The 24,464-nt window shown below is 34.6% G+C and overlaps 1 protein-coding gene across 4 annotated transcripts; it reads left to right on the plus strand.

Moving 5' to 3' along the window:
- Positions 1–24,184, plus strand: LOC106168180 (uncharacterized). 4 transcript variants are annotated; one of them, XM_086995467.1, is made up of 13 exons: positions 1–23; positions 5,365–5,444; positions 7,979–8,039; positions 8,713–8,870; positions 14,182–14,344; positions 15,428–15,500; positions 16,442–16,641; positions 17,144–17,200; positions 17,737–17,886; positions 18,527–18,616; positions 19,509–19,598; positions 20,335–20,760; positions 21,208–24,184. In XM_086995467.1, exons 2-13 carry the CDS (start codon positions 5,427–5,429, stop codon positions 21,210–21,212), a joined length of 1,491 nt encoding a protein of 496 aa, XP_086851593.1. In that variant the 5' UTR covers positions 1–23; positions 5,365–5,426; the 3' UTR covers positions 21,213–24,184. The 4 variants fall into 4 exon arrangements, with proteins under 4 accessions (XP_086851593.1, XP_086851594.1, XP_086851595.1 ...); XM_086995468.1 differs by lacking the exon at positions 1–23 and adding an exon at positions 37–256 and having other exon boundaries at positions 17,737–17,839; positions 18,525–18,616; XM_086995466.1 differs by lacking the exon at positions 1–23 and adding an exon at positions 39–256.
- Positions 24,185–24,464: the final 280 nt, after the last annotated feature.

Here is a 24,464-nt window from a genome sequence, read left to right on the forward strand (position 1 = left end):
CCCGTCTACATCCGCCATCTTAGGTGAGCATATCATAAGGAATTAATATCTGACCAGGTTTGGATATTCAGGATAAAGTATTGGTTCGTTTTGTGCTTGAAAAGCGCCATATCATTAAACAGAATCCGTCTGTTTAAAAATAAGTAAATGTTATTGGGTATTTGCTCGCATGCACAGCTGTACCCATCTACTTTATCTGTACTTTCTTAGAACACTTGGAATATTCTTGTAACAGGACAAGTGATGAACATTAAGGGTAGGTACCTGAAATTGCTTTCTTCCTATCTCAACACTGGGCATAATAATATTAAGGCTTATAATTTCTCTTCAAATGATTTATGAGTTTTATTTTTAAGAAGTGGTACCAGTATTTTATTTAAATGCTGTCCGAATACAAGGTCAGCCCTTACCAAAAAAAAAAAAAAGACAGCAAGCCACCATTATGATTGAACCACTCATACATGGTACTCACACTAGCAAGTAAACTGTGGCAGAGTGAACTCTGATTGAATCGTGGTCGAATAAACCCAGTTTCATTGTGTTCTTACTGATACTGTACAGTTGATAGGAATGGTACAGTAGACTACTATGTAATTTTTTCCATTCCCCATTACTTTGTACAGGTGACATTTGTCCTATTTACTAACCCCAATACTCTGACTAATCCTAACCTGTAGTAATCATAATGGAAGTCCCAGGACCACGATTTGGGTCAGACTATAATGTGTAATACAGTGTAACACAAGCAAGTAAACACAGGAAACAGTCATTCCCAACAATTTACATAATAGGATAATATGAAAGCGAAATATATTACTAGGTAATTAAAGGGACAACAACCATTCGTAAGATACCCACATTTCACAATAAATACATTGTAGGCAACTCAAGGAAATGTAGTAAATTCTATTTTACCACCAAAATGGCAGTTTACGCAATTGTTTTGGAATTTGTGCTTGCTATCACATCACTTGACCTCTATAGTTGGCTATACACTCTGTAATAATCTGTTAAGAGGGTCATGGCTATCATTTCTTTTACACTTGCAGTTAAGCTGATGCACTATTGTTCTAGTTAGAAAGTGATACATATGATAAACATAGCTATTATGCTGTATGAAATATTAAACTTACTCTTGAACACTATAAACTTATTTACTTATTTTGTAAAATAAACACCTGGCATAACACTAGCACGTGCTGATATTATAAAATGAAAAAATAAGCAAGCCACTTCAAAATAAACTTTCTTTGAAGTTGTACGCCTTGTTATGTACAGACACAGATATGTCTGTACATATAGCCATCATCTGCGTCTGTCGTCGCCGTCGTCGCCGTGCACTTTTACCGATAACACGATAAGTGGAAAACCATTTTACCTTTTGACTTGAAACTTGCGGAACTGATGAATATTCATAATACGCAGGTCAAGTTCGAAAATCAGCATGATCGGGTCACTTTTAGGGAATTTATGCTGTTTTTTCACTTTTTTCAGCATATATGCAGCACCGATAACACGATAAGTGGAAAACCATTTCACCTTTTGACTTGTAACTTACAGAACTGATGAATATTCATAATATGCAGGTCAAGTTCCAAAATCAGCATGATCGGGTCACTTTTAGGGAATTTATGCTGTTTTTTCACTTTTTTCAGCATATATACAGCACCGATAACACAATAAGTGGAAAACCATTTTACCTTTTGACTTTAAACTTACAGAACTGATGAATATTCATAATACGCAGGTCAAGTTTGAAAATCAGCATGATTGAGCCATTTTTAGGGAATTTATGCTGTTTTTTCACTATTTTCAATATAAATGCAACACTGATAACACAATATAAGAAGTTAAGATGTGACTTTGAACTACCATGAGCCTGCAGCCCTTTGCTAGTCACATTTTCTGAATGTCCATGTTACTAATATTCTATTATTAAAAATTGATGGTCATTATGCTGTTTAACATTATGTAATGTTGCATCAAAATTTGAAGAAACCCCTATTTTGGGCACTGCTCCCATGATGACCATTTAAGGAAAATCATGTCACTTACTGTGCTCAAACTTACAGGAAAGAAACTTGGGTCTAAATTACATGTGTTCAGCTTCTGTAGGCAATGCAGTTTGTTTGGTAATTTTTTTCTGGCAATTAAACAGTTTTTTGTGAAAATTTTATTTTTCACTTATTGGCATTTTCAAGGTGTGACTTTGAAGTTCCACGATCCTGAAGACCTTTGCTTGTCACTTTTTCTGAATGTCCATGTTACTAATATTCTATTCTTAAAAAATTGATGGTCATTATGCTGTTAAGCATTATGTAATGTTGCATCAAAATAGAAGAAAACACAATTTTTGGTGCCGCTGCCATGATGACCATTATGAGAAAACTGTGTTACTTATGACTATCAAACCTTTAAAAAAGAAACACTGGACTAAAATGCAGCCTGAGTTGGAAAAGCAGTCTAATTGGCTTCTTTTTCTGGAAGTTATACATTTGAGTGAAATATTCATTATCTTTTTGGCTCCCATGGACATGAAGGCGAATGGTAATCAAATTTTCTACATGTCCATGCTATTTATAGTCAATAATCAAAAATTGGTGATAATTATTCTACAATTTATTATGTAATGTTACATCAAAATTGACAACAATCTTTTTGCACTGCTACTGCAAACATTATGAAAAGAAAACTGTGTTACTTATTATCATTTTTAACTTCCAAGTATGATTTTAAGGATTGGCATGCAGTTCAAATTAGAAAGCCAGGTCAACTGGGTTATCATTTATTATTGACTTTATGCAATTTTGTGTGAAATTTTCATTTTTCTCATTCTGGCAATTTCTAAGTATAAACTTGAACTCTGATGGGCCTGAAGCCTTATGCTCTTACTTTAGTCGGTGTTACCTGTTGTGCATAATTAAAATTTGATAATGACTGTGCAGTTAAACATAATGTATTATTGCATCAGAATTGGTAGTCTCCTATTTTGTGCATTATTGTTTTGTGCTTTCCTTAAAGTGATAATAACTCTTCGTTTCGGCCAAAAAATGAATTTTACTGGAGTAAACAACAATTTTCTCATACTTACCAATGGTTAATAAATCCATTTTTACATTCAAAGCTAGTCCCTGGTTTTTTTCTAAAAAGTTTGGTTTTTTGTTAAAATCTCTTAAGTGATTTTAACAGAGTATAGCCATCAATGGAGGTCACGTGGTCAAAGACAAGCTCAGATATCAGAATAATAGCTATAACTGCCGTTTTTGTGGTAAAACAGAATATATTATATTTCTATGAGTTATTCACAATGTCTTTACTATGAAATATAGATCTCTAATGAAGAGTTATTATCCCTTTAAGATGTGACTTATGGGCCTGAGAGGCCTTTGAGAGGGTCAGTCTGTAAATTTCCCTTGGGTATCACTTAGCTTAGTTTTGAGTTATAAATTCATTTGCCTAATTGATTATTAATAGGCCATTAAATCAGATTACATAAAGCACACTTGTTGATATCTCCCTGTAAACTCCCAAAGGTTAAGCTCTGCTAGATTAATAATAAGGAAGCAGTGATAATTATGGAGGTAAATTATGCAGGTAATTACATATATATATATATATATCAAACACGAAGATGAAAAGTTTGAATAGCAGCATCATTGGAATTATATTTACCTCAGGCTCTGCCAAGGAGGTTATATTTTCACCGTTTGTCTGTCATCAACATAACTCAAAAAGTTATAGACCGATTTCGCTGAAATTTTCAGGAACTGTCAGAAGTGGGCCAATGATTAGTTTTTGGTGGTGGTCTGGCTCAATTATCAATCAATAATCAATAATAAACAACAATTGCTGCCTTGGCAGAGGTCTGCACTCTCAGAGTGCTTTTCTAGTTTTGTTATGTTTTCCTTTATAATTTTTTCTCAAACACTTGCATTTGTGACTTTTAACTCAAATCCGTTCGAGGCTCTGCACATTTTCTGTATTTCCACAGAAGCAGTTGTATTGTTTTTATGTCTTTAAACATTATGTAATATTATTTTATACACTGTCATCATTTTTCAAATATTGAGACTTTCATTGTGTGACTTTGGTCTCTCATGGTCCTGAAACTGCAATCTTATTGAAGGGGTGGATTGAGACCATCTTCTGGGTCTTCCGGAAGACAGTCAGGTTATTAAGTTTATATTGACTGGTATCTATTTTTTTTCTGTTGGAAGACCATCAAAGTGGAGGATGGATCAACATAGATACTTTGGAATACTATCAGAAAATATCTCAGGGTCCGCTCCTGTTATTGACCATGTTACCTGTTGTCCATGATTAAAATTCAGTGTTGACTGACAGTGCTATTATAAGCATTATTTATTATTGCATCAAAATTCACAAAATGACCTTTTTTTGCATCTTTATTTTCTGTTTTTTGTCTGTACATTTGCCAGCTTTGCTGCCTTGTTATTGTCTCTCCCTTGATCAGAGACCACATGTTAGACCTGATTAAGAAGCATGTCAGTACAAACTCAGGGGTGGATTTAGGGCATCTTCTGGGTCTTCCGGAAGACAGTCAGATTTTCAAGTTTACATTGATGGGTATCTAATTTTTTCTGTCGGAAGACGGTCAGAAAATGGAGGATGGATCAACAAAGATAATTTGGAAGACTGTCTAAAAATAACTCTGGATCCGCCCCTGAAACTTGTGGCAAGAAATAATTTCATGAAGGGGGGAGGGGTGCAAGGAGTGATAGGGTATTGCAGTTCTTACATACCATGTCTGATACAGTCATTGAACTGTACTGTCAGAAAATTTTATGAAATCTTATTAATTCTCCACTTACGTACTAGTAAAATTTGGGCAGAAGTTCCAAATGTAAACATTCCATCGTGACTGCTATGCAGAGTTAACTCTGATTAAACCCTTTAGGCTGTATTCCCAGAGCTTTTAGATCGATCTATCCCCGCGGGGAGTCTCACTAGATAATTGTCAGATAATTCGGCTTAAATGTCCGTCCGGCCTACTACAAGCTGTAAGGGGGTAATTAACTTTCGTGGCCGCTTGGCTGACCGCTATGTAGCGTGAACCCCCAGGGAGTTAGGTCGATCTAAAGTAGATTGATCTAATCTCTGGAAATGGGGTCTTAGTAGATTTCTGTTTATTTGGACCGTGGTCAGGGGTATGTACAGGGTAGTCTGTTTAGATTGGAATACTTATAACTTGTTAACCCAGATATAGGTCCTAAGGACCTTGGTAAGGTCTTAACCGCGGTCGAAAATGCAAGTGTGAATGGGGTATATGTCGTCTACAGAGGAGTTGAGTGTTTATGGTACTAGTTCTGTCGCTTTACCATTAACATTTTTCTCTTGTTTTAGTCCCTTGTTGAAGGGGTTACCATAGTGACAGTAACCTTCCATACCCGCCTGGTTATTCGGCTATGTTGGATATATACAAGGTAAGTGCTGGTTAGAAAAACACAAGTTAGAAATCTTATGATGTTTTGTAATATTTACCTGGGTTGAATAAAAAATTATTTAGTACCACCAGCGTGTACGCTGGCGGTACTCATGGTTTTAGTCCCGATCCGTCTCATCCGGCTCCGTAAGCTCCGCCGGCTCCGCGTACTGGCGCCGGATACAAGTCACCGTTACCGCTTCTCCTCCTAGACCGCAAGGACCCCTGTCCCCATCTCTTGGATTTAGGTCACATATAACCTCAACTTGAACCCCCAGGTTTTTTTGTCTCAGTCAGTGCATTAACCTGGGCGTGACGCTCGTTGAAATGCACCCTTGTCAAATTTTTGAAAATTCAATGCCAATTATCTACCCTACGGAAGGAATTATGGGAAAAATTTATACAGACGGCTTTCCAAAAGTCATGTGTAGATTTCAAATATGCCCTTGGATTTGACCTTTGACCTTTATTTCAAGGTCAAACGGGCCAAAATTTTCAAAAAAATGAAATTTTTTACAAAAAAAATATTATTTGCGCTGTTATTCAGACACTACACAATAATATTATTGGAAAGTTTTACCCTTTGGGTCATCTTTCATCTTCGTGAATTTGGGGTCAATCGGTGCATTTTCATGGGAGAAGCGGCCATAAGATACCGAAACTGAAAACTGTCTCTAATTCGGGAACCGTTAATGCTAGCATCCCATTCTTTTTTGCATTTTGTAGAGCATGTAAAGCCCAACATTGAAGGTGGTCTCTGTTTTTTTGTATTTCATACGGTTTTCGTGTTATGCTGTATTAAAAAGTTCATTGTGGTGGCACATTATTGTAACTCAGAATTGTAACATTTAGTCCCTTATATCTCCAAAACTGGCAGAGATAGGTCAATAGTTATTATTTAAGTTGAATAGGAAGTCACTTACTGGCATTCTAAATGTGACCTTGAAATTGACCTTTGACCTATTTTCACCATGAACTGAACTTTGCAAATTTTTGTTCCCTTTTATCTCCAAAACTGGCAGAGATAGGTCAATAGTTACTATTAAAGTTGAATAGGAAGTCACATACTGGCAATTTAACAGTGACCTTAAAATTGACCTTTGACCTGCTTTTCACCATGAATTGAACTTTGCAAATTTTCGTTCCCTTTTATCTCCAAAACTGACAGAGATAGGTTCAAAGTTACTATTGAACTTGAATAGGAAGTCATAAACTGGCAATTTACTGTTACCTTAAATTTGACCTTTGACCTACTTTTTACCATGAACTGAACTTTGCAAATTTTCTTTCTCTTTTATCTCCAAAACTGGCAAAGATACGCCCATAGTTACTATTGAATTTGAATAGAAAGTCATTAGAGGCAATTTGCTGTGACCTGAAAATTGACCTTTGACCTACTTTTCACCATGAACTGAACTTTGCACATTTCCATTCCCTTTTATCTCCAAAACTGGCAGAGATAGGTCCATAGTTACTATTGAACTTAAGTAGTAAGTCATATACTGGCAATTTACTGTGACCTTAAAATTGACCTTTGACCGTCTTTTTACTATGAACTGAACTTTGCAAATTTTCTTTCTCCTTTATCTCCATAACTGACAGAGATAGGTCCATAGTTACTATTGAACTTGAATAGGAAGTAATACACTAGCAATCTGTGACCTTGAAATTGACCTTTGACCTACTTTTTATGATGAACTGCTTTTTGCATGTTTTCGGGCCTTTAAATCTGCAAAATTGGCAAAGAAATGCCCATGGTTGCTATTGAACTTGAATAGAAATTCATATACTATGATATTGAAATTGACCTTTGACCTACTTTTTCACCATAAACTGAGCTTTGCATATTTTCTTGCCTCTCATATCTTGTGCCCCTGATGTGCCCCTTGTTACCCCTAGGTTTTCTCTTTTGTCAGCATAAATGCACCATTGACAACACTTTTCAAGGAAAACCAATAGGCCTTTTGTCTAGAGAATACAGGAGTGATCAAAGGTAGGAAAATGCAAGTCAATTCAAAAATGTGCTTGATTGTACCATTTTTAGTTATATTTTTTTGCATATTTTGAGAACTCTTATTGATTGCATCTTAAAGAGCTTGTCAAGCATAAGACTGGTGATGGTGTCCCTTTTTGGAGGGGGGGGGGGGTCCATACGAATGCGCTTACTCCAGCTGGTGGTACAATATCCGGAGGCGGTATCGCCTCTCTGATCCTCTAGTTTTACTTGTAGTAGATGCATAATTTTACTAGTAGCTGTATAAAAATTTTGAAGAATATAAAATATGTGAGTTTACAGCGGATTTGTTTAAAAGAATCTGCTAATGTGGCTTAAATATGTGGCACGTCTACTGAAGCTGCTAAACAAAAGTTTATTACCCCTTACAGCTTCAGTAGGCATGCTAGACATTAGAACGGCTTAGGCTGAACTTCATGCAATTTAGTGAGAAACCCCTTGATGATGGATAGATTTTGCTTTATCCATCTAGGTAAGGGAACGGGGTGTAATTCTATTGTTTTTTATGGGTTTCTCTCCAGAAAATTGCCATCATTCTTTCCTGCCTAGCTTACCTACAAGGCATCAAGACCTGTGATCCAGGTACGTATGCACGAACATGTGCATGCATGCATGTTTGATTCTACTGATAATCATAAATATCAGGGGAGGATTTAGGGCGTCTTCTGGGTCTTCCAGAAGACGGTCAGATTTTCAAGTTTACATTGACGGGTATCTAATTTTTTCTGTCGGAAGACGGTCGAAAATGGAGGATGGATCAACAAAGATAGTTTGGAAGACTGTCAGAAAATAACTCTGGATCCGCCCCTGAATATGTATGTGTAAATGAACATATTTGAAGTAGCAGACTATATATATTACTTGTAAGTGAGCATTGTTATAGGCGGTAGACATGTGAAAATCACCATTTCTTGTATTAATATTTCTGTGAAGAATTTCTATGTGACTGAACATGTTTTAAATTAGGAAAAATAAGGAGCAACAGTTTTATTGAAACTGAATGTGTGATTGTGAAGAATGCTTCCTAGGTTGTATGTCAAAGTGATTTATCATTCTTATAATCCTCTTAGTTATATTTGCATTTATTTATTTATCATTTCATTATGTACATATATTTTTATTATTTTTAACGTTTATTTCTTTATTATTATGTACATTATTTAAATATATTTTTATTTTTTATCTTTATTTTTTTTAATCATTTCATTATGTATATATTTATTTTAATTATTTTTTATCTTTATTTATCTATTAGGCCAAGAACCTGATGGCAATGGCGGTTGTAAAGAATGTCCGCCTGACTATTTTAATGCTAATAACAGTCCTGTGGACTCCATACTTTCCTACTGTATAGCATGGACCAAATGTAATGGAGATGGCCAGTATATATTAAAAGAAGGGACTTCTCAAGAGGTGAGTAAGTTACCATCAAGTGTCCGGCCTGGTGCAGGCATAGACCCCATTTCCATAGATTTTTAGATCGATCTATCCCTGTGGGGAGTCTTACTAGATTACTGTCAGCTTGGCCGGCTTAAGCGTCTGTCCCGCCTACTAAAAGCTGTAAGGGGGTAATTAACTATGGTGCCCGCTCGGCTGACTGCAATTTAGCGTGAACCCCCAGGGAGTTAGGTCGATCTAAAACTTAATCTTTAGATCAATCTAAATCTCTAGGTAAGCACCCATAGAGGATCAGGGTCCAGTTTAGTCTATTGTCAGTCAGTTGGATGTGCTCGTTATTGTACAGTTGTTGATTTGTTGCGAAGGCATTAAGGCTATCAATAAATGATGTTCTTTGTCTTCATCTGCTTGTTCTTCCTTCAGTTTTCTCACAGAGTACCAGTGTTTCTATTCCATCTGTTCTGATGATATGGCCTAAAGATTTCGTTTGTCCTTTTCTGATTGTTTTCATCAGTGAGCGTTGTAGGTGATTGATTATAAATATATCATGTGAGTTTACTATGGATTGTCTAAAAACTGTAGAATTTTATACCTTTTGCCTATAAAAGAGAGCATTATGATCAGTATGCTAAGTACTAGAGTACTTATTATTATGCTAAGGACTGAAAAGTGACACAAATTACAACTTTTTGGTACAAAGAGAGGGATTTTTTTTCTCTTTTACATGATTTTCATGTCAAGTAGAGTAATTGTAATAGCAGATCAGCCAAAGGCTTCTTTTCACTACCCTAGGTTCTAGATTCCGGTATTGCCAGCTCGATCTTGATTTCATATACAACCCATAGTAGCAATACCAGGCTCTAGCGAACAGTGGCAACTCGGGGGCGTTCTTCTTCAAAATTCTGCCTGAGGCGCTTCCATATTTGGAAGTCACACGTCACAGCTGTGTCCGCCTGGATCCATATTTGGAAGTCATAAGTCTCGTACGTCACAGGTTTGGCCGCCTGGAGCTGCCTTTCCCGCCTTGCGCTGAAGTCTCGTGCAGGCGAGACAAGAAGCAATTTAAGTGCCTGACGCGGAGTTAAAAGTTTGAATTGAAAATATCTTGCAGTCGAAGGTCAGTGCCACAATACAAGCAACATTCTGCTGTAAAAACTTATTTTCGTATAGCCATTGCGCAGCCCTTATAGTGGTATCGGGCATACGGTGTAGCTGTCAAATTTGGCACACGGCAAGCACATGTATTGTGCACGTGTATATCTCAAGACTAAATGTTCTTTGATAAGTAAAAAATACAAAAACATTGGATATATCTTTTCTTTCCGAAGAACATTATTTATTTTTTCACTTTACATGTTAAATACAGCAAATAAAATTAAATAAAGCAGAATTAAATTTGTTTTACGTTTTATTTTGGTCTGATGACATTCAACTGCATTTTCACTGCGGAACAGTTCTATTTGATTGATGGAAAACTTTCGTGGCCGCTGGTCTTCAGAGTTAGTAAAAGCGACTGCACATAGATGTGTCTGTACATATTGCCATCACCTGCGTCTGTCGTCGCCGATCATGTCGCCGTCGCCGTCGCCGTGCACTTTCAGCGTTAACACCATAAGTGGAAGACAGTTTTACTTTTTGGCTTTATATTTACAGAGCTGACTAATATTCATAAAACGCAGGTCAAGTTCGAAAATCAGCATGATCGGGCATTATTGTAGAATTTATGCTGTTTTTTCACTTTTTAGCATATATGCAACACTGTTAACACATTTCAAGGAAAACCGATAGGCCTGTTGTCATGAAACTCACAGGAGTAATCATTCTTACTAAAACACAGGTCAAGTTCGAAAATCGGCATGATCGGGCCACTATTTTAGTAGTTATGCTGTTTTTTTCACTTTTTAGCATATATGCAACACTGTTAACACATTTCAAGGAAAACCGATGGGCCTGTTGTCATGAAACTCACAGGAGTAATCATTCTTACTAAAACACAGGTCAAGTTCGAAAATCAGCATAATCGGGCCATTATTTTATAAGTTATGCTGTTTTTTCACATTTCCTCAGATTCAATTCTTAGGCATGTTAACAGTCTCATTATTTAACTAATAAGATTCGCAAAAGTGTTTGTTTGACATTTCCTGCATCTTTACAACATTGTTAGTTGATTATGTAAAAATGATGGTAAACTTGGTATCATGTATTGTATAATAGAGTTTCAAAAATGGAAATAAACTCATATCATTGCAGTTTGTCAGATTTAATCATTCACTATGTTCAGAAACTCCTAATGGAGGAAATTGGACATTAAACACTGTTCTATTGATATTTTTCCCATCTCATCAATTTTCTTAGTTGATCATATAAAAATGGCAGTAAATTGTTAATTTTGTTATATGTAAAAAAATTGTTAAAAATGGAAAAAAACACATTTCAGGACAGTGCTGTCTTGTCTACATTTTGGCATTTTCAAGGTGTGACTTTGAAGTTCCATGGGCCTGAAGACCTTTGCTAGGCACATTTTCTGAATATCCATGATATTAATATTTTATTATTAAAAATTGATGGTTATTATCCTGTTAAACATTATGTAATATTGCATCAAAATTTGAAGAAACCCCTATTTTGGACACTGCCCTCATGATGACCATTTAAGGAAAACCATGTCACATACTGTTCTCAAACTTACAGGAAGAAACATGGGACTTAAATAAAGCTTCAGTGGGCAATGTAGTCTATTTGGTAAATTTTTCTGGCAGTTAATCAGTCTTTTGTGAAAATTTAATTTTTCACATATTGGCATTTTCAAGGTGTGACTTAGAACCTCCACGGGCTCTAAGACCCATGCTAGTCACATTTTCTGAAAATCCATGATACGGATCTTTTATTATTAAAAACTGATGGTCATTATGCTGTCAAGCATTATGTAATATTGCATTAAAATAGAAGAAAACACAATTTTGGGTGCTGCTGCCATGATGACCATTATGGGAAAACCACGTTACTTATGATTGTCAAACTTTCAAAAAAAGAAACAAAGGACTAAAATGCAGCCTGAGTTGGAAAAGCAGTCTAATTGGCTTCTTTTTAGTGAAATATTTATTTTTATCATGTTGGCATATTCATTGTGGGACTCGAAGCTCCCATGGACATGAAGCCAAATGGTAATCAAATTTTCTACATGTCCATGCTATTTATAGTCAATAATCAAAAATTGGTGATAATTATTCTGTAATTTATTATGTAATGTTACATCAAAATTGACAAAAATCTTTTTGCACTGCTACTACAAACATTATGAAAAGAAAACTGTGATACTTATTATTATTTTCAACTTACAAGTATGATTTGTAGGATTGGCATGCAGTTCAAATAAGAAAGCCAGCTCAAATGGGTTATCATTTATTATTGAATTTAAGCAGTTTTATGTGAAATTTTCATTTTTCTCATTCTGGCATTTTCAAAGTGTGAACTAGTACTCCCATGGGCCTGAAGCCTTACGCTTGTTACACATTTCACTTACATTGGTATTACCTGTTGAGCATAATTAAAATTTGATGTTGAATTTGCAGTTAGGCATAATGTACTTTTGCATCAGAATTGACAGTGGCCTATTTTGTGCATTGTTATTGTCTGCTTTTTGTCTGTACATTTGACAGCTTTGCTGCCTTGTTACATTCAAAGTTAGTCCCTGGTTTTTTTCTAAAAAGTTTGTTTTTTTGTTAAAAGCTCTTAAGAGATTTTAACAGAGTATAGACATCATTGGAGGTCACGTGGTCTAAAGACAAGTTCAAATATCAGTATAAAAGCTATAACTGCTGTTTTTGTGGTTAAACAGAATATATTATATTTCTATGAGTTATTATTGTTATTATTGTGAAAGGTTTTTATTGTGAAATATAGGTCTCATACAAAGAGTTATTATGCCTTTAAATTTCAGCATGTCTGACAGGTGTCATATATTAAATGTCAATAACACTACATCAGATAGCAGGATTTACTGGCCCAGTAGTAATGTCCTTGGCTGCCAAACACTGTTCTGTTTTGTTCTTTTATTTATTTATTTATTTATTTATTTATTTATTTATTAAATAGTGTATACTAATCTGTTATCATGGTTAAGTAATTGATGTGATGGGTATCAGCTAGTAGATTATTTATTATGGTTTCCACTTATTGTTATGACCCTTTACATATACATATGAGATGAATGTCCTAAACTTATATAATTTTGAGCGCTTAATTCAAGCATGGGCTCGAAATAGGACATTATATTTTCATCTAACTTAGTGGATAACGTGATCCAAACATTCCACGGTTCGTGTCAGATTTACGTTAGGTCGTGCAAAGAAAAGCCAAGTCCACATAATGACCAGTTTAATGGTTTTTGGTTAAATCTCTTGGGCTACATGTTCTACGTGAAGCCTCCAACTTCCAAGCTGTCTCCCATGGCTCTGTCGAGCGGTCACCTTTGCGTCATCTTCAGTCTGAACCCCCAATATTAATTCTGAATGTCTTTTATACAATATTTATTATCAGTGGTGGATTCTGTGCTGCATTATTTGGCGGTACATACTAATTTTTAATTATTCAAATTGCACACGTCCACTTACGTTATATAACTACAGGTAAGGCCATAAAACGAGTCGAGTGCACAAGCAATCAACTCCAATCAAATTAATTTACATGTCTGGAGATAATAATTGTGAACTGAACATTATGGGACATAATATAAAATTCATAATAGGCTTATCTAAAACCAGTCTCTTTTTATGTCAGTTAGTAGGCCAGTCCCTGTTTTTATCATTTCTCTTTTTCTTAAGTGAGTCAGTTATAAGCTAGATATCACTATGCACTGTCATGTTGCTATTTATCAAAGGTAAGCTTATATCCAACATTCAGATTGAATCGTCTGTTAAGGTAATTATAATGCCCTTTTGATATTTCTGTGTGATGACCTGAGGATTATTTTCACTTTGTATCAAGAAAATGAAATTGTATTGTTGTCTCTATCGTGTACAATGTAAATAATCTTATGTATAATGTTCATTTAAAGCCATTGCTGTTTTATCTCAAGGCTAAATTCACAACAAACTAAATTCAAACAAGTCATGGCTCAGTACATTTATTTCACTTTAGAACTTGGTCATTACTCCAGGACACTTTCAAAACCATGTTCATTTGAGATAAAATATTCTAGGGTAATATATTGCTGTATTATAATTAATTTTTTCTCAGTTTCCTTGTTCAAATTGATATAAAATTAAAAGGTTTCCTGTACTTATGTCAGCTTGAGCTGACTTGGTTTAACTTCATTTTACTTTAGGACCGCCGATGCTGGTGCAATGAAACGGCAGGCTACGGACCGAAAAAACCGAAGCGATGTTACAAAGGCGGCATTGTGCAAACTGGAGAGCTGGAGGAGGCGTGTCAGTGTCGCAAGTGTAAACTGGCCGGAGACTGTCCTCTGCTCAGGGATAAGAATGGAAGTCAGTGCCTTTTTATTTATTTATTTATTTATTTATTTATTTATTTATTTATTTGATTTTTATGTGTTTATTTAATTTTCATTTCTTGATTTATTTATTAAATTTTTATTTATTTATCAATCAATTTATTTATTTGATTTTTATGTGTTTATTCATTTTTTTATTTGTTTGTTTGTTTATATTTTATTTAATTTTCATTTCTTGATTCATTGATTTAATTATCATTATTATTTTATTTTACATTTTATTCTTTACTAAAACAACATGCGATTAAACAGGAAAAAAAAACAAATGGCCATATCACTTAAAGGCAAGAATGCAGATATCCCTAAGCTGTATTATTGACAAAACAGATGTTGAATTTGTAGAATCATTCAAATTGCTTGGAGTGTATATCTCTAATGACCTCACAATGGAGTGTATATCTCTAATGACCTTCAAATGAAAGACTTCCATTATAGATTTATTAAGATATCAAATAGAAGTTTGTTTTCAAATTCAACAACAACCAAGAAATATAAGGAGCATTCACATCGAGAAGAGCGGAGGTCTAGTAAGGCCGCGGCCTAAATATGGCAGACCTACATGAAAGGAAGACCGCACATCCTGTTAATCCTCACCACGCGTGGTCCCAGCAGGACCACAGTAATTAAATCTCAGCTCAATTCAACTGGTCGAGGGACAACTCGTAGAGGGAGGAGAGACTATTAAAAGAATAGCAGTCTTCCTTTCATGTAGGTCTGCCATATTAAGGTTGCAGCCTTACTAGACCACAGCTCTTCTCATCTTAAATGCTCCCATAGTATTGGTGTTCAAGCATTTTTTAATTAAGTTGATGTATTTATTTTCATTTATTGTATTTATTGGGCTGGCAGTGATTTCATCCTTAACACTTTGACTTAATATTTTCATCAATGTGCTTACTTAGCAAACATAAGAGTAAAAATACAATATCAAGATTTCAGCAGGGCCTTGGATGTGCAATATCTTCATTGGTTTTTGTCATGTCTTTTATATATATATATATATATATATATATATATATATATATATATATTTGATCTTATACATGAAACATTTCAGTCCTACTTGAAGTACTTACACTAGATGTGGGCCATGAAAGTATAGGTTTGAACTCTTGTCGGCCTTGCAGTGGGTATGTAAATACAGTTGAAATGGCATTATATAAATTCTAATAGATTTGCTCACTGGAAAGATTAGATAAAGGTTAGAACAAGGCATAAAATGTCCAGTATGTAGAAGAAGTCTCACTTTTTGCAATGTATGTTACTACTGTTGTTTTGCCTATAATCAGATAACTTTGTGGAGTATTCAGGCTTTTAAGTTCCTATTTTGCTGCCTTAAGATATAACTCTTAACATAATTTTTCATTGACCCTGTTTATTTCCAATATACCTATTAACTTACTAACAGAGTTCGTACTGTACCTGGAAACCTGGAATAATCATGGATATTTATTTTGAAATTTCCAGGCCCTGGAAAACCTGGAGAAATAGGTGTTTTTTAAAAAATGTAAAATTACATCTGGAAAACACCTTAAATTTGATAATTTTTCACAACCCCTATCGTTATACTAGTTCATGCACGGTTTATTTATAATTTTGGTTTTCACCAATGACCGCTAGATGTCTCATGTATGATCGGCATGTTTCGGAAATAGTCAAACTACAAATTTATTTGAATAATTAAAATGTTTTAGAGAAAATTTTGTGTTTTCTTTTAGGCTTTATAAAATATGACTGTATTATGATCTCAAACTAATATTCCCTTTCATGAAATATAATTTACAGCCTCAAATATTAGAAAGTTTTTACACCTGGAAATTTAAAAATAATCCTGGAAAAGTCCTGGAAAAATCCTGAAATTTTGTTGAACGTTTTGAGTACAAACCCTGTACTAAAATACATCAAAGAAACCCACTTTATTTGCCTTACCTGTAAAATATTGGTATGAAAAGCCAAAATTAATAATTTCTAAAATTAATTAGGATATATCTCCATGAGTGGAAGATCCACATGCAAGCATAAACAGTTTTTGCTATTAATATTTAACATGAGGCTTGTCTTGTTCTTTCAGGGTGCCAGTGACACAAGTGGTGCCCCCTACAACTAAGCCAGTGACAAGTTCAGTACCTTTGCCAACCAACTCCAGTGATGTCACAGACCACACAGGAATTGCAGCTGCTTCCACACCTAAAGAAAAGACGAACTATTCAGTAGTCATTGGTGTTCTTGTCGCAGTAGTAGGCGCAGTGGTGATAATAGCTGTGATAATAGGTAGTTGTTGTTTGTGAGTTTTAAAAGGCCAGTTTTAAATCAAAATGGACCAACATATTCATTGTTAGTCCAGGCTATCTCACCTAGTCATTTGAAGCTGGTCCCTGGGCTAAACCAGAAAATTTTTAAGATTCAAATTTGAGTCATCTTAGGGGCCATTCAGAAAAGAAGATGTGAGTATCAGCTGGTCCAAGGATCAAATATGGCTGATCGTATATGAAAGGAAGACTGCTTTATCCTGTAATGGTCTCTTGGCCTCTCACTCCCCTCCCCACACATTGTCCCTGCAGGGGCACAGTAATTCAATCTCTGCTCCATTCAACCAGACTAAAAAGAATTATTGATTGATAAGTTATTATTTGTTGTCAAAAATCAGTATTTTTTAGATTGTTGGAGACCCAAGGAACATATTTTTAGATGCATTTTACTGTCCTATGAGCTGTAATGTGTAGAGATATGAAATTGTATATGAGATACTTATTAAAATATATTTTATTTTCAGTTATATGGAAAAGATCAGGAAACTCATGCCATGTCACAATGTGTAATTGTGTTAAAGGTAAAAACCACAGTGGACAACTTTTATTTATATAGTTTAAAAGAATGCTTTACATTGAAAACCACTGTTGTATATACAGTGCTTTATTTAGTTTTTAATCTTGAAATTGCATAACATATTATTTACTTAAGATTTACAGACATGCTGAAATTGTCGGTCTGAACAGTCATGTCAGGGAAAATTTGTCTGGACCAGTGAAAAATTGGACTTGGTCGGTCCAAAGGACCAACAAGAGTTTTAAGAATTGCAATTTCGAATATACAGTCATCATTCAACATACTTCACTAATCAAATTATTTAAAACACAAAGTGTTTCTTCCCTTCCATTTCAAACCTATCACATTCACAAACAAAGTAAGCTACCTATTCATACTGGTATTATCTGTCTCAAACAGATAGGGTGATTTTCGCTCCAACAAAAATCTATTTGGTCCGGCCATTCTGAAAAGTTTTTAGCATGTCTGGATTTAAATGAATTGTAAAGATCAAAATACTGCTTTTATGGTACAATAAAGAATCATTTGTTTCTCTTTCAGGAAACATTCAAAATAGCCATCAGTATGATCCTGTTAGTCGGTCCTCATCCGGGAATTACCAAAATGGCCACACCAGTGGCTTGGATAGGGAAATGTCTTTAATGGCTAACAGTGACCCAGAGAATGAAAGCAGTCTTACTGTAGTGAACGGTAAATAATCTTGCTAGATTTGGATTCATTAGCATTAAGTTTTCAAAATTGAGTAGACTGAATAACTGACTGACTGGATCCTTTTGATGTTTGTATTGTATGTGTCATCAATTAAAAATTCCAACAGTTGTAAGTGTTAGTCTTAAAGGTAACAAAAGCTCAATTTTATAGAAATTTCGGGTCTTTTTTTTAATGCCACCTCCATTGTTCCTTAAATTATGATCCTTATAGATGCATACAAAGTCAATTTTTTGTCACAAAAACCAACCAAATGCCAGCATATAGTTTCAAGTAGTATAACTAAGAGAATTGCCAAAAGGCATTGTTTAATTTTACCCGAAAATGATGTTTGAACGGATTTTTCTGCTGGCATTCTAAGCTGTATGTCAATGGGGCAGGAAAGTAGGTCACGAAAGTAGGTTAAATTTACAACCAAAAATTTAAAGAATGGAGCAGTCTAAAGGTCTTTTATGGCTGATCGAGTGATCTATTCAGTTTACCCCTTGGCATGTCGAATTTATTTGAGTCATATAAGAATCTAGTAGAAGTGGTTTACATGTGTTACTGGGAATCCACGCTCGGTTCGTATGTACCTTTAAACCAGTTTTTGACTTCCTTATTTCTTGTTTCTGGTCTTCAGAGAATGGCCAAAATGACCATGTCAATAGTTTGCCAAGGGAAGAGCAGTTACAGAATGGTGCTGTGGAAAGAGAGGGTGGTCAAATGCAAGGTATTGATTGATCGGGCCAATATTTTAGAAGTTATTCTCACTTTTCATCTTATATGCAACACTGTAAACACATTTCAAGGAAAACCAATAGGCTTATTGACATGAAACTCACAGGAGTGCTTAATTTTACTAAAATACAGGTAGAGTTAAAAAATAAGCTTAATTGGTTCAGTTTTGATGCAGTTATTCCTTGTTTTGTTTATAAGTGCTTTTACCTCAGATTCAATTCTTAGGCATGTTTACAGTCTCATTATTCAACTAATTAGATAGGTATAACTGTTCTTTTGACAAATTTTTCATCTTTACAGTATTGTTAGTTGATTACATAACAATGGTGTTAAACCTCTATTAATCTATTGTATAATTAAGTGTCAAAAGTGGATAAAAAACAAATCATTGCAGTCTGCCAGATTTAATCATTTACTATATGTTCAGAATCTCAGAATGGAGCAAATTGAACATTTAACATGGTTCTATTGATATTTTCTACATCTCAACAATTTTCTTAGTTGATCATAAAAAATTACAGTAAATTAATTGTTTTATGTAAAAAAAAGTGTTAAAATGGAAATAAACCCATTTCAGTACAGTTCTGTCTTGTTTACATTTTGGCAATTTATGGTTACACATTTTACTTACATCTGTAATACCTGTTGAGCTTAATTAAAATTTGATGTTGAATTTGCAGTTAAGCATAATTGTGTTAAGCATAATGTTAAGCATAATGTACTCTTGCATCAGCATTGACAGTAGCATATTTTGTGCATTATTATTTTCTGCTTTTTGTCTGTACATTTGACAGCTTTTTTTAATGCCACCTCAAAAATTGTTCCTAAAATTATAATCCTTAAGCCAGTTTTTGACTTCCTTATTTCTTGTTTCTGGTCTTCAGAGAATGGCCAAAATGGCCATGTCAGTGGTTTGCCAAGGGGAGAGCAGTTACAGAATCGCGCTGTGGCAAGAGAGGGTGGTCAAATGCAAGGTATTGATTCTTGGCCTAAGTTTGAAAATCGGCCAATACTGTAATGGCCGAATCATTTCAAATGGGAAAATTATCAATATTTCAGATACATAAATTTAGAATCATCAAAAAATACTTTCTTGTGTATCATTTTGGTGCTTTCACTTTTAAGAAAAGAAGTATTAGGTAGTCTGCTTTTTACTTAAAATATATAGTGTTATAGGGGGTACTAGATAAATTCACAATTTTCCTGGTTGAAATGATGTAGCCTTTACCATATTCATTGGATAAAACTGAGCAGACTTTTTAGGTTGAGGTATTTTGTCTTTTGTGACACCCAAAAAAAATAAATTTAGTAGTTTTATTTTATGGCAATCCTGGACTTGTTATAATTATGATGTCTGCCGTGTACATATAGTAACTTTTAACAAGGTGGGCTGAAAGACAAAATATTTCACTTATACCAGTCTAGTAAAGCTACTTAAGTTATTTAATAAGCTCTCAAAAAGTATGTCAAAGACCAATACATGTGTTTTATGTATTAACAATAAAAATTTCACTTATGCTATGATCATAACCAATTTTGGAGTCAACATATTTTATTTTTCTAACAAGTCGTTATTTACAATTTCTGTAATTGAAAAAGCAAAAAAAAAAAAAGAAAAAAAGATAAACAGCCATGTTTCCCAACCTTTTTCACATACATGTAGAAGATTATTTTGCTTCAATAGTTTATAATAAACTTTTTTTCTGTCAGGTGATGATAATCCAGTCCCCCCAGTTCGTTACAAATACGACCTCTTTCTGGTGCATAGTAGTGAAGATGAGGAGGAGGTTCTCGAGTTAGCAGAACGCCTGGAAGAAGAACATGGCATAAAATGCTGCTATGCTGACAGAGATTTTCAACTTGGGAAGCGTGTCATGAACAATGTGGAAGATCTTTTCAAGGAGTGTAGACACATAGCACTTTGTTTGACTAGAAATTATTTGGCTAGTAGTTGGTGCCAGCATGAGCAGAGCATGGCACTGGGTAAAGCCACAGAGAATGGCGGTCAGGGGATGATCCCGCTGCTCTTCAGTGGCTTTCCCGAGTCTGATGTTCCACCAACCCTGAGAGCTTACTCGTACTTCAAACTGACTTCTGATCCACAGTCTTTAGCACAGCTTGCCAGACATATTAAAGGTAATAACAAAGAAAAAAGTGTCTGCTTCGGAGGGAATTTATAGATGATAACCACTTAAGAGAAAATATTCACCAGTTATTATCCCCAGGGCTGCTGAGGGTCTATAACTGGAGGGTTAATATATGCATAAGGGCATAGTGTTTTTCACCCTGTCTCTTAGGAGTTTATCCCACCTCACTCAAACTTTGCTACATTTTCTAGAAATTCTTAAATTATACGGTGGCTGGGATGTGCTGTATTTTAAAATTTTTAAAATGTTTATTCGCCAAAAAAAAAAAAAAAAGAATTAGTGCCCAGTCTCACACTAACCGAATTTTTCTGGTAATGAAGAAAAAATTGTAAATCTAATTCTGCAAATAACATATTGCATTAATGGATGTCAATTCTGCAAGTAGGTAAATCTTGCAGTATTTGAATTTTTTATTCAGAGTGCTTTTATTTTTCAGGCTGAGGGGAACAGAGGTCAAGGACTTTGGAAGCTCAAGGTCATCCTGTCATCGGTCACTCTCACTAGATGATTGCTAGTATCAGTCTTCTGGAGGGAGGATGACCATCTGATAAAACAGAGATTTGTGGTTATTTATTTAGTTAAGCTGTTGTCCCACAGTTCACAGTGCAGCTGTTTTTCGGCAGTTTTAGATGCAGCTGTTGTCCAAGTGATGCTCTTGGGGCGCAGTTCACAGGGCAATTGTTCAACAATAAAAATTGCCCTTTTTTTTTGGCATGATAAAGATTGCAATTCTCAACAGACCTTAGTGCAATTTGAACTGTTATAAAACACATCTGAAATGACGTAAAATTGCCAGGCAGTTGAGGTTTGCATGGTCCTGGAATGCAGTCCCTTTCATACAGTATGTTGGGGGGAAATGGTGGACCTTTATATTATATTTTAGGGTGCATTCCCATTTACACCATTGCTCTACATAGGTCAACCCGCTTTTGCAGGGAGTCTCACTGAGTGCAATTAGCTTAACAGATTTCCACTTCGCCTCCTTGCTTTAGTAAATCACAGAGAAGCTGGTGATTGTACAAGTATGTTGGAAACAGAAAGAGGTGTGTCATTCAATTAAGCTGATTGCACTCAGCGAGAGTCCCTGCAGATTTAGTTCAATCCATGTAGACCGTTGGTGTCTATTGGAATGGGGTCCTACACCTTCAATATGACAAATCTGTCATGGAAATATGTTTATGTCAGTGAGATGTTTTGCAATTAAGGTTTTGATAATTATCCATGTTATAGTGGATTATGTGTAGAAGTATTTTAATACTTATATTTAATACTAATATTTAAAAATGTGTACAAACAAGGAAGATGCAACTTCAGTTCTAAGAGTCAGGTAGCAGAGTTACAAAAAAAAATTTTTTTTATTTCACAACTCAATTCATTTTGGGATTTATGTAAGTTTAATATTCTCATCTGTAATGAATTCTTATAAGCTGTTGACAGAGCTTGAATTTATTGATTTAACGCAATGTGCATCAAAGAATTGCATTTATTTAATCATTAATGTTGAGTCAGAGTATTCTTTTTAAAAGTACCTGCTTTTTCTGTGATCAGTGCATTTTTTCAACTGCATGACCATTGTTAAGATTCTGAAGTATTCCACACCAAGGTCCGCTGTATATAATGAAGATTTATCTTTGTTTGTGTGCTATCAAGCTTTTTTTTTCTTCAACTGGTGATATTTATTGAAAATGCAAAATGTGGTTGCCCTTTTCTTTTCATATTGGACTAAGCTATAAATCCTATGTTATGTCTGTTCCTGGTCCTGTCACTATTTAATAACAACACTTGATCATATATATATATATATATATATATATATATATTTTTTTTTTTTTTTTCTTTTTTTTTTTTTTTTTTTTTTTTGGGGGGGGGGGTAGAAAGCTATTAATAAAACTTTATAAAATGTTACCTGCACTACTTTTGGGTAAAATGATGTTTCTGAAATATACTTCCTAAGTTTGAATAATTCTGCTAAAAGCTGCAGTGTATCCTTTCTTCCATTGTGTAGTGTTCAGAATAGTGTAATTTGACCTTCATCTGTTTATGTTGTTTCTTTAGCTATATTTGAAGTGTGCAGCATAACCGTTGCATACAAAGAAATACATATAGTTTAGAGTGAGAAAGACGGAGGAAGAGAATCCATGTTGCTCATTTTGAAAAGTGATAATGGGGGAAAGACGGGGGGGTGCAGGCCACTCATCCATTTTTAGATCTGTCCATTCTTACACAGCTACCACTAGTGGGCTAGATTTGGTCTTAAAGTGCAATTTAAGTTCTCTAGTGATCTTACACCATTTTAAACATTACAGCAGTAGTCTTAAAATGAACTGAATCTGCTCTTAAGATCAAAAATGATCTAACATCTACTTAAGTGGTTAAGAAGTTTCCTCCCCTCACAATAGGGGATACCTCCTATCACAATGGAGGACATCTCTGCTCACAAAAGGAGAATGTGTAAAGGAAGACGACTCAATTGGCTGTTAGTCCAAAAATGGTCTTACTCGTGGTTTAAGATCATGTAAGACTATTTCAGATCTTAAATTGCACTTTAAGACCAAATCAAGCCTACTAGTGTTCTCACTTAAACTTGCAGATGCTTTTGGCAAGCTTTGTTTTAAGTGGTCCTTAACATTATTCTCCACATTTCGCCTTAAGCTAAAACAGTAGGCGTTTCTTTTCCATGGTCTCTTTATTCTGATGGAAATTCATCTGTGTAGTCGTAGAATATGATTCAGGTATAACTCTATTTTTAGTGTAGAAATTGAAAAGTTTAATACTTGAATCATGTATTTTAACATTATATGTTATAAGTCTTATTATAATATGGCCAGCTTATAATGGTTGGGTAAGAATGGACACATAGGTGCATGCAGTAATTATAGGATGAATTATACACCAGTAATGTGATATTTTTTGTCAGCCTTTTAAAGGCCGTGTGTGCGATTTTAAGTTTTGATTTTTAAAGCTCTGTAAACAGGCTGATAAAATGTTTCATGTTTGTCAATTGCAGAAGGCTTCATTATAAGGACTCATACACATATTTTTGTCATTTGCTATAGTCTGGAAGGTGATACATGTCTCAGAAGTTTTCCAAGTTAGAGATATAATTAAGGAATTGGGTGTATCCTGATTCTTTGATTCTATTTTTAGAATGTACAGGACGTCAAATAATAAAGGGCATCATCACGATGTCAAATGAAGAAAGATGGATATTATGTTTTTCAACCAAGTTATCTAATACAATGTTTATGTCACAATGGCTTTTAACTCTTTATCCCTACATTGTCGCAAACAAGTCGTGTTAGAAAACTGAATATTTGTGACCACAAAATCAATGGCCTTTTACCGAAATTGTTAACTATTTTACAGGAAAATGAATGCCCATACAAAGGTTGAAAATAAAATTGAGATGATAAGAGACCTGCTCTAAAAAGAATTTTTGATTTCATTTACATTTTTTACTTTTATTAATTTTTTTATTTTTAATGCAATACTTAAAAGTTAATTTGTATGCCCTTTAACTCGATCTCTTGAAACGGAATCAAATTTAATATTAGGCTGAAAATAAATGCTCCGATCATTATTATGAGGTTAGGCCATTCTATGCTGGCGTTTTGTGATACCTGACATGTTTCTAAGTATATTCGCTATATATAGTACCTGTCATCCCTATTGTTAACACAACTGGAAAGAAAT

The sequence above is a fragment of the Lingula anatina genome, chromosome 9, assembly GCF_051362555.1.
Source record: "Lingula anatina isolate TDL-2025a chromosome 9, LinAna3.0, whole genome shotgun sequence".
Lineage (NCBI taxonomy): Eukaryota > Metazoa > Brachiopoda > Lingulata > Lingulida > Lingulidae > Lingula > Lingula anatina.

Excerpts from the sequence above, each read along its gene's own strand:
- LOC106168180 (XM_086995467.1), top strand. Across the intron at positions 8,871-14,181 it reads AAGAAGGGACTTCTCAAGAG|GACCGCCGATGCTGGTGCAA; the intron begins GTGAGTAAGTTA and ends ATTTTACTTTAG. Across the intron at positions 19,599-20,334 it reads AGAGGGTGGTCAAATGCAAG|GTGATGATAATCCAGTCCCC; the intron begins GTATTGATTCTT and ends TTTTTCTGTCAG.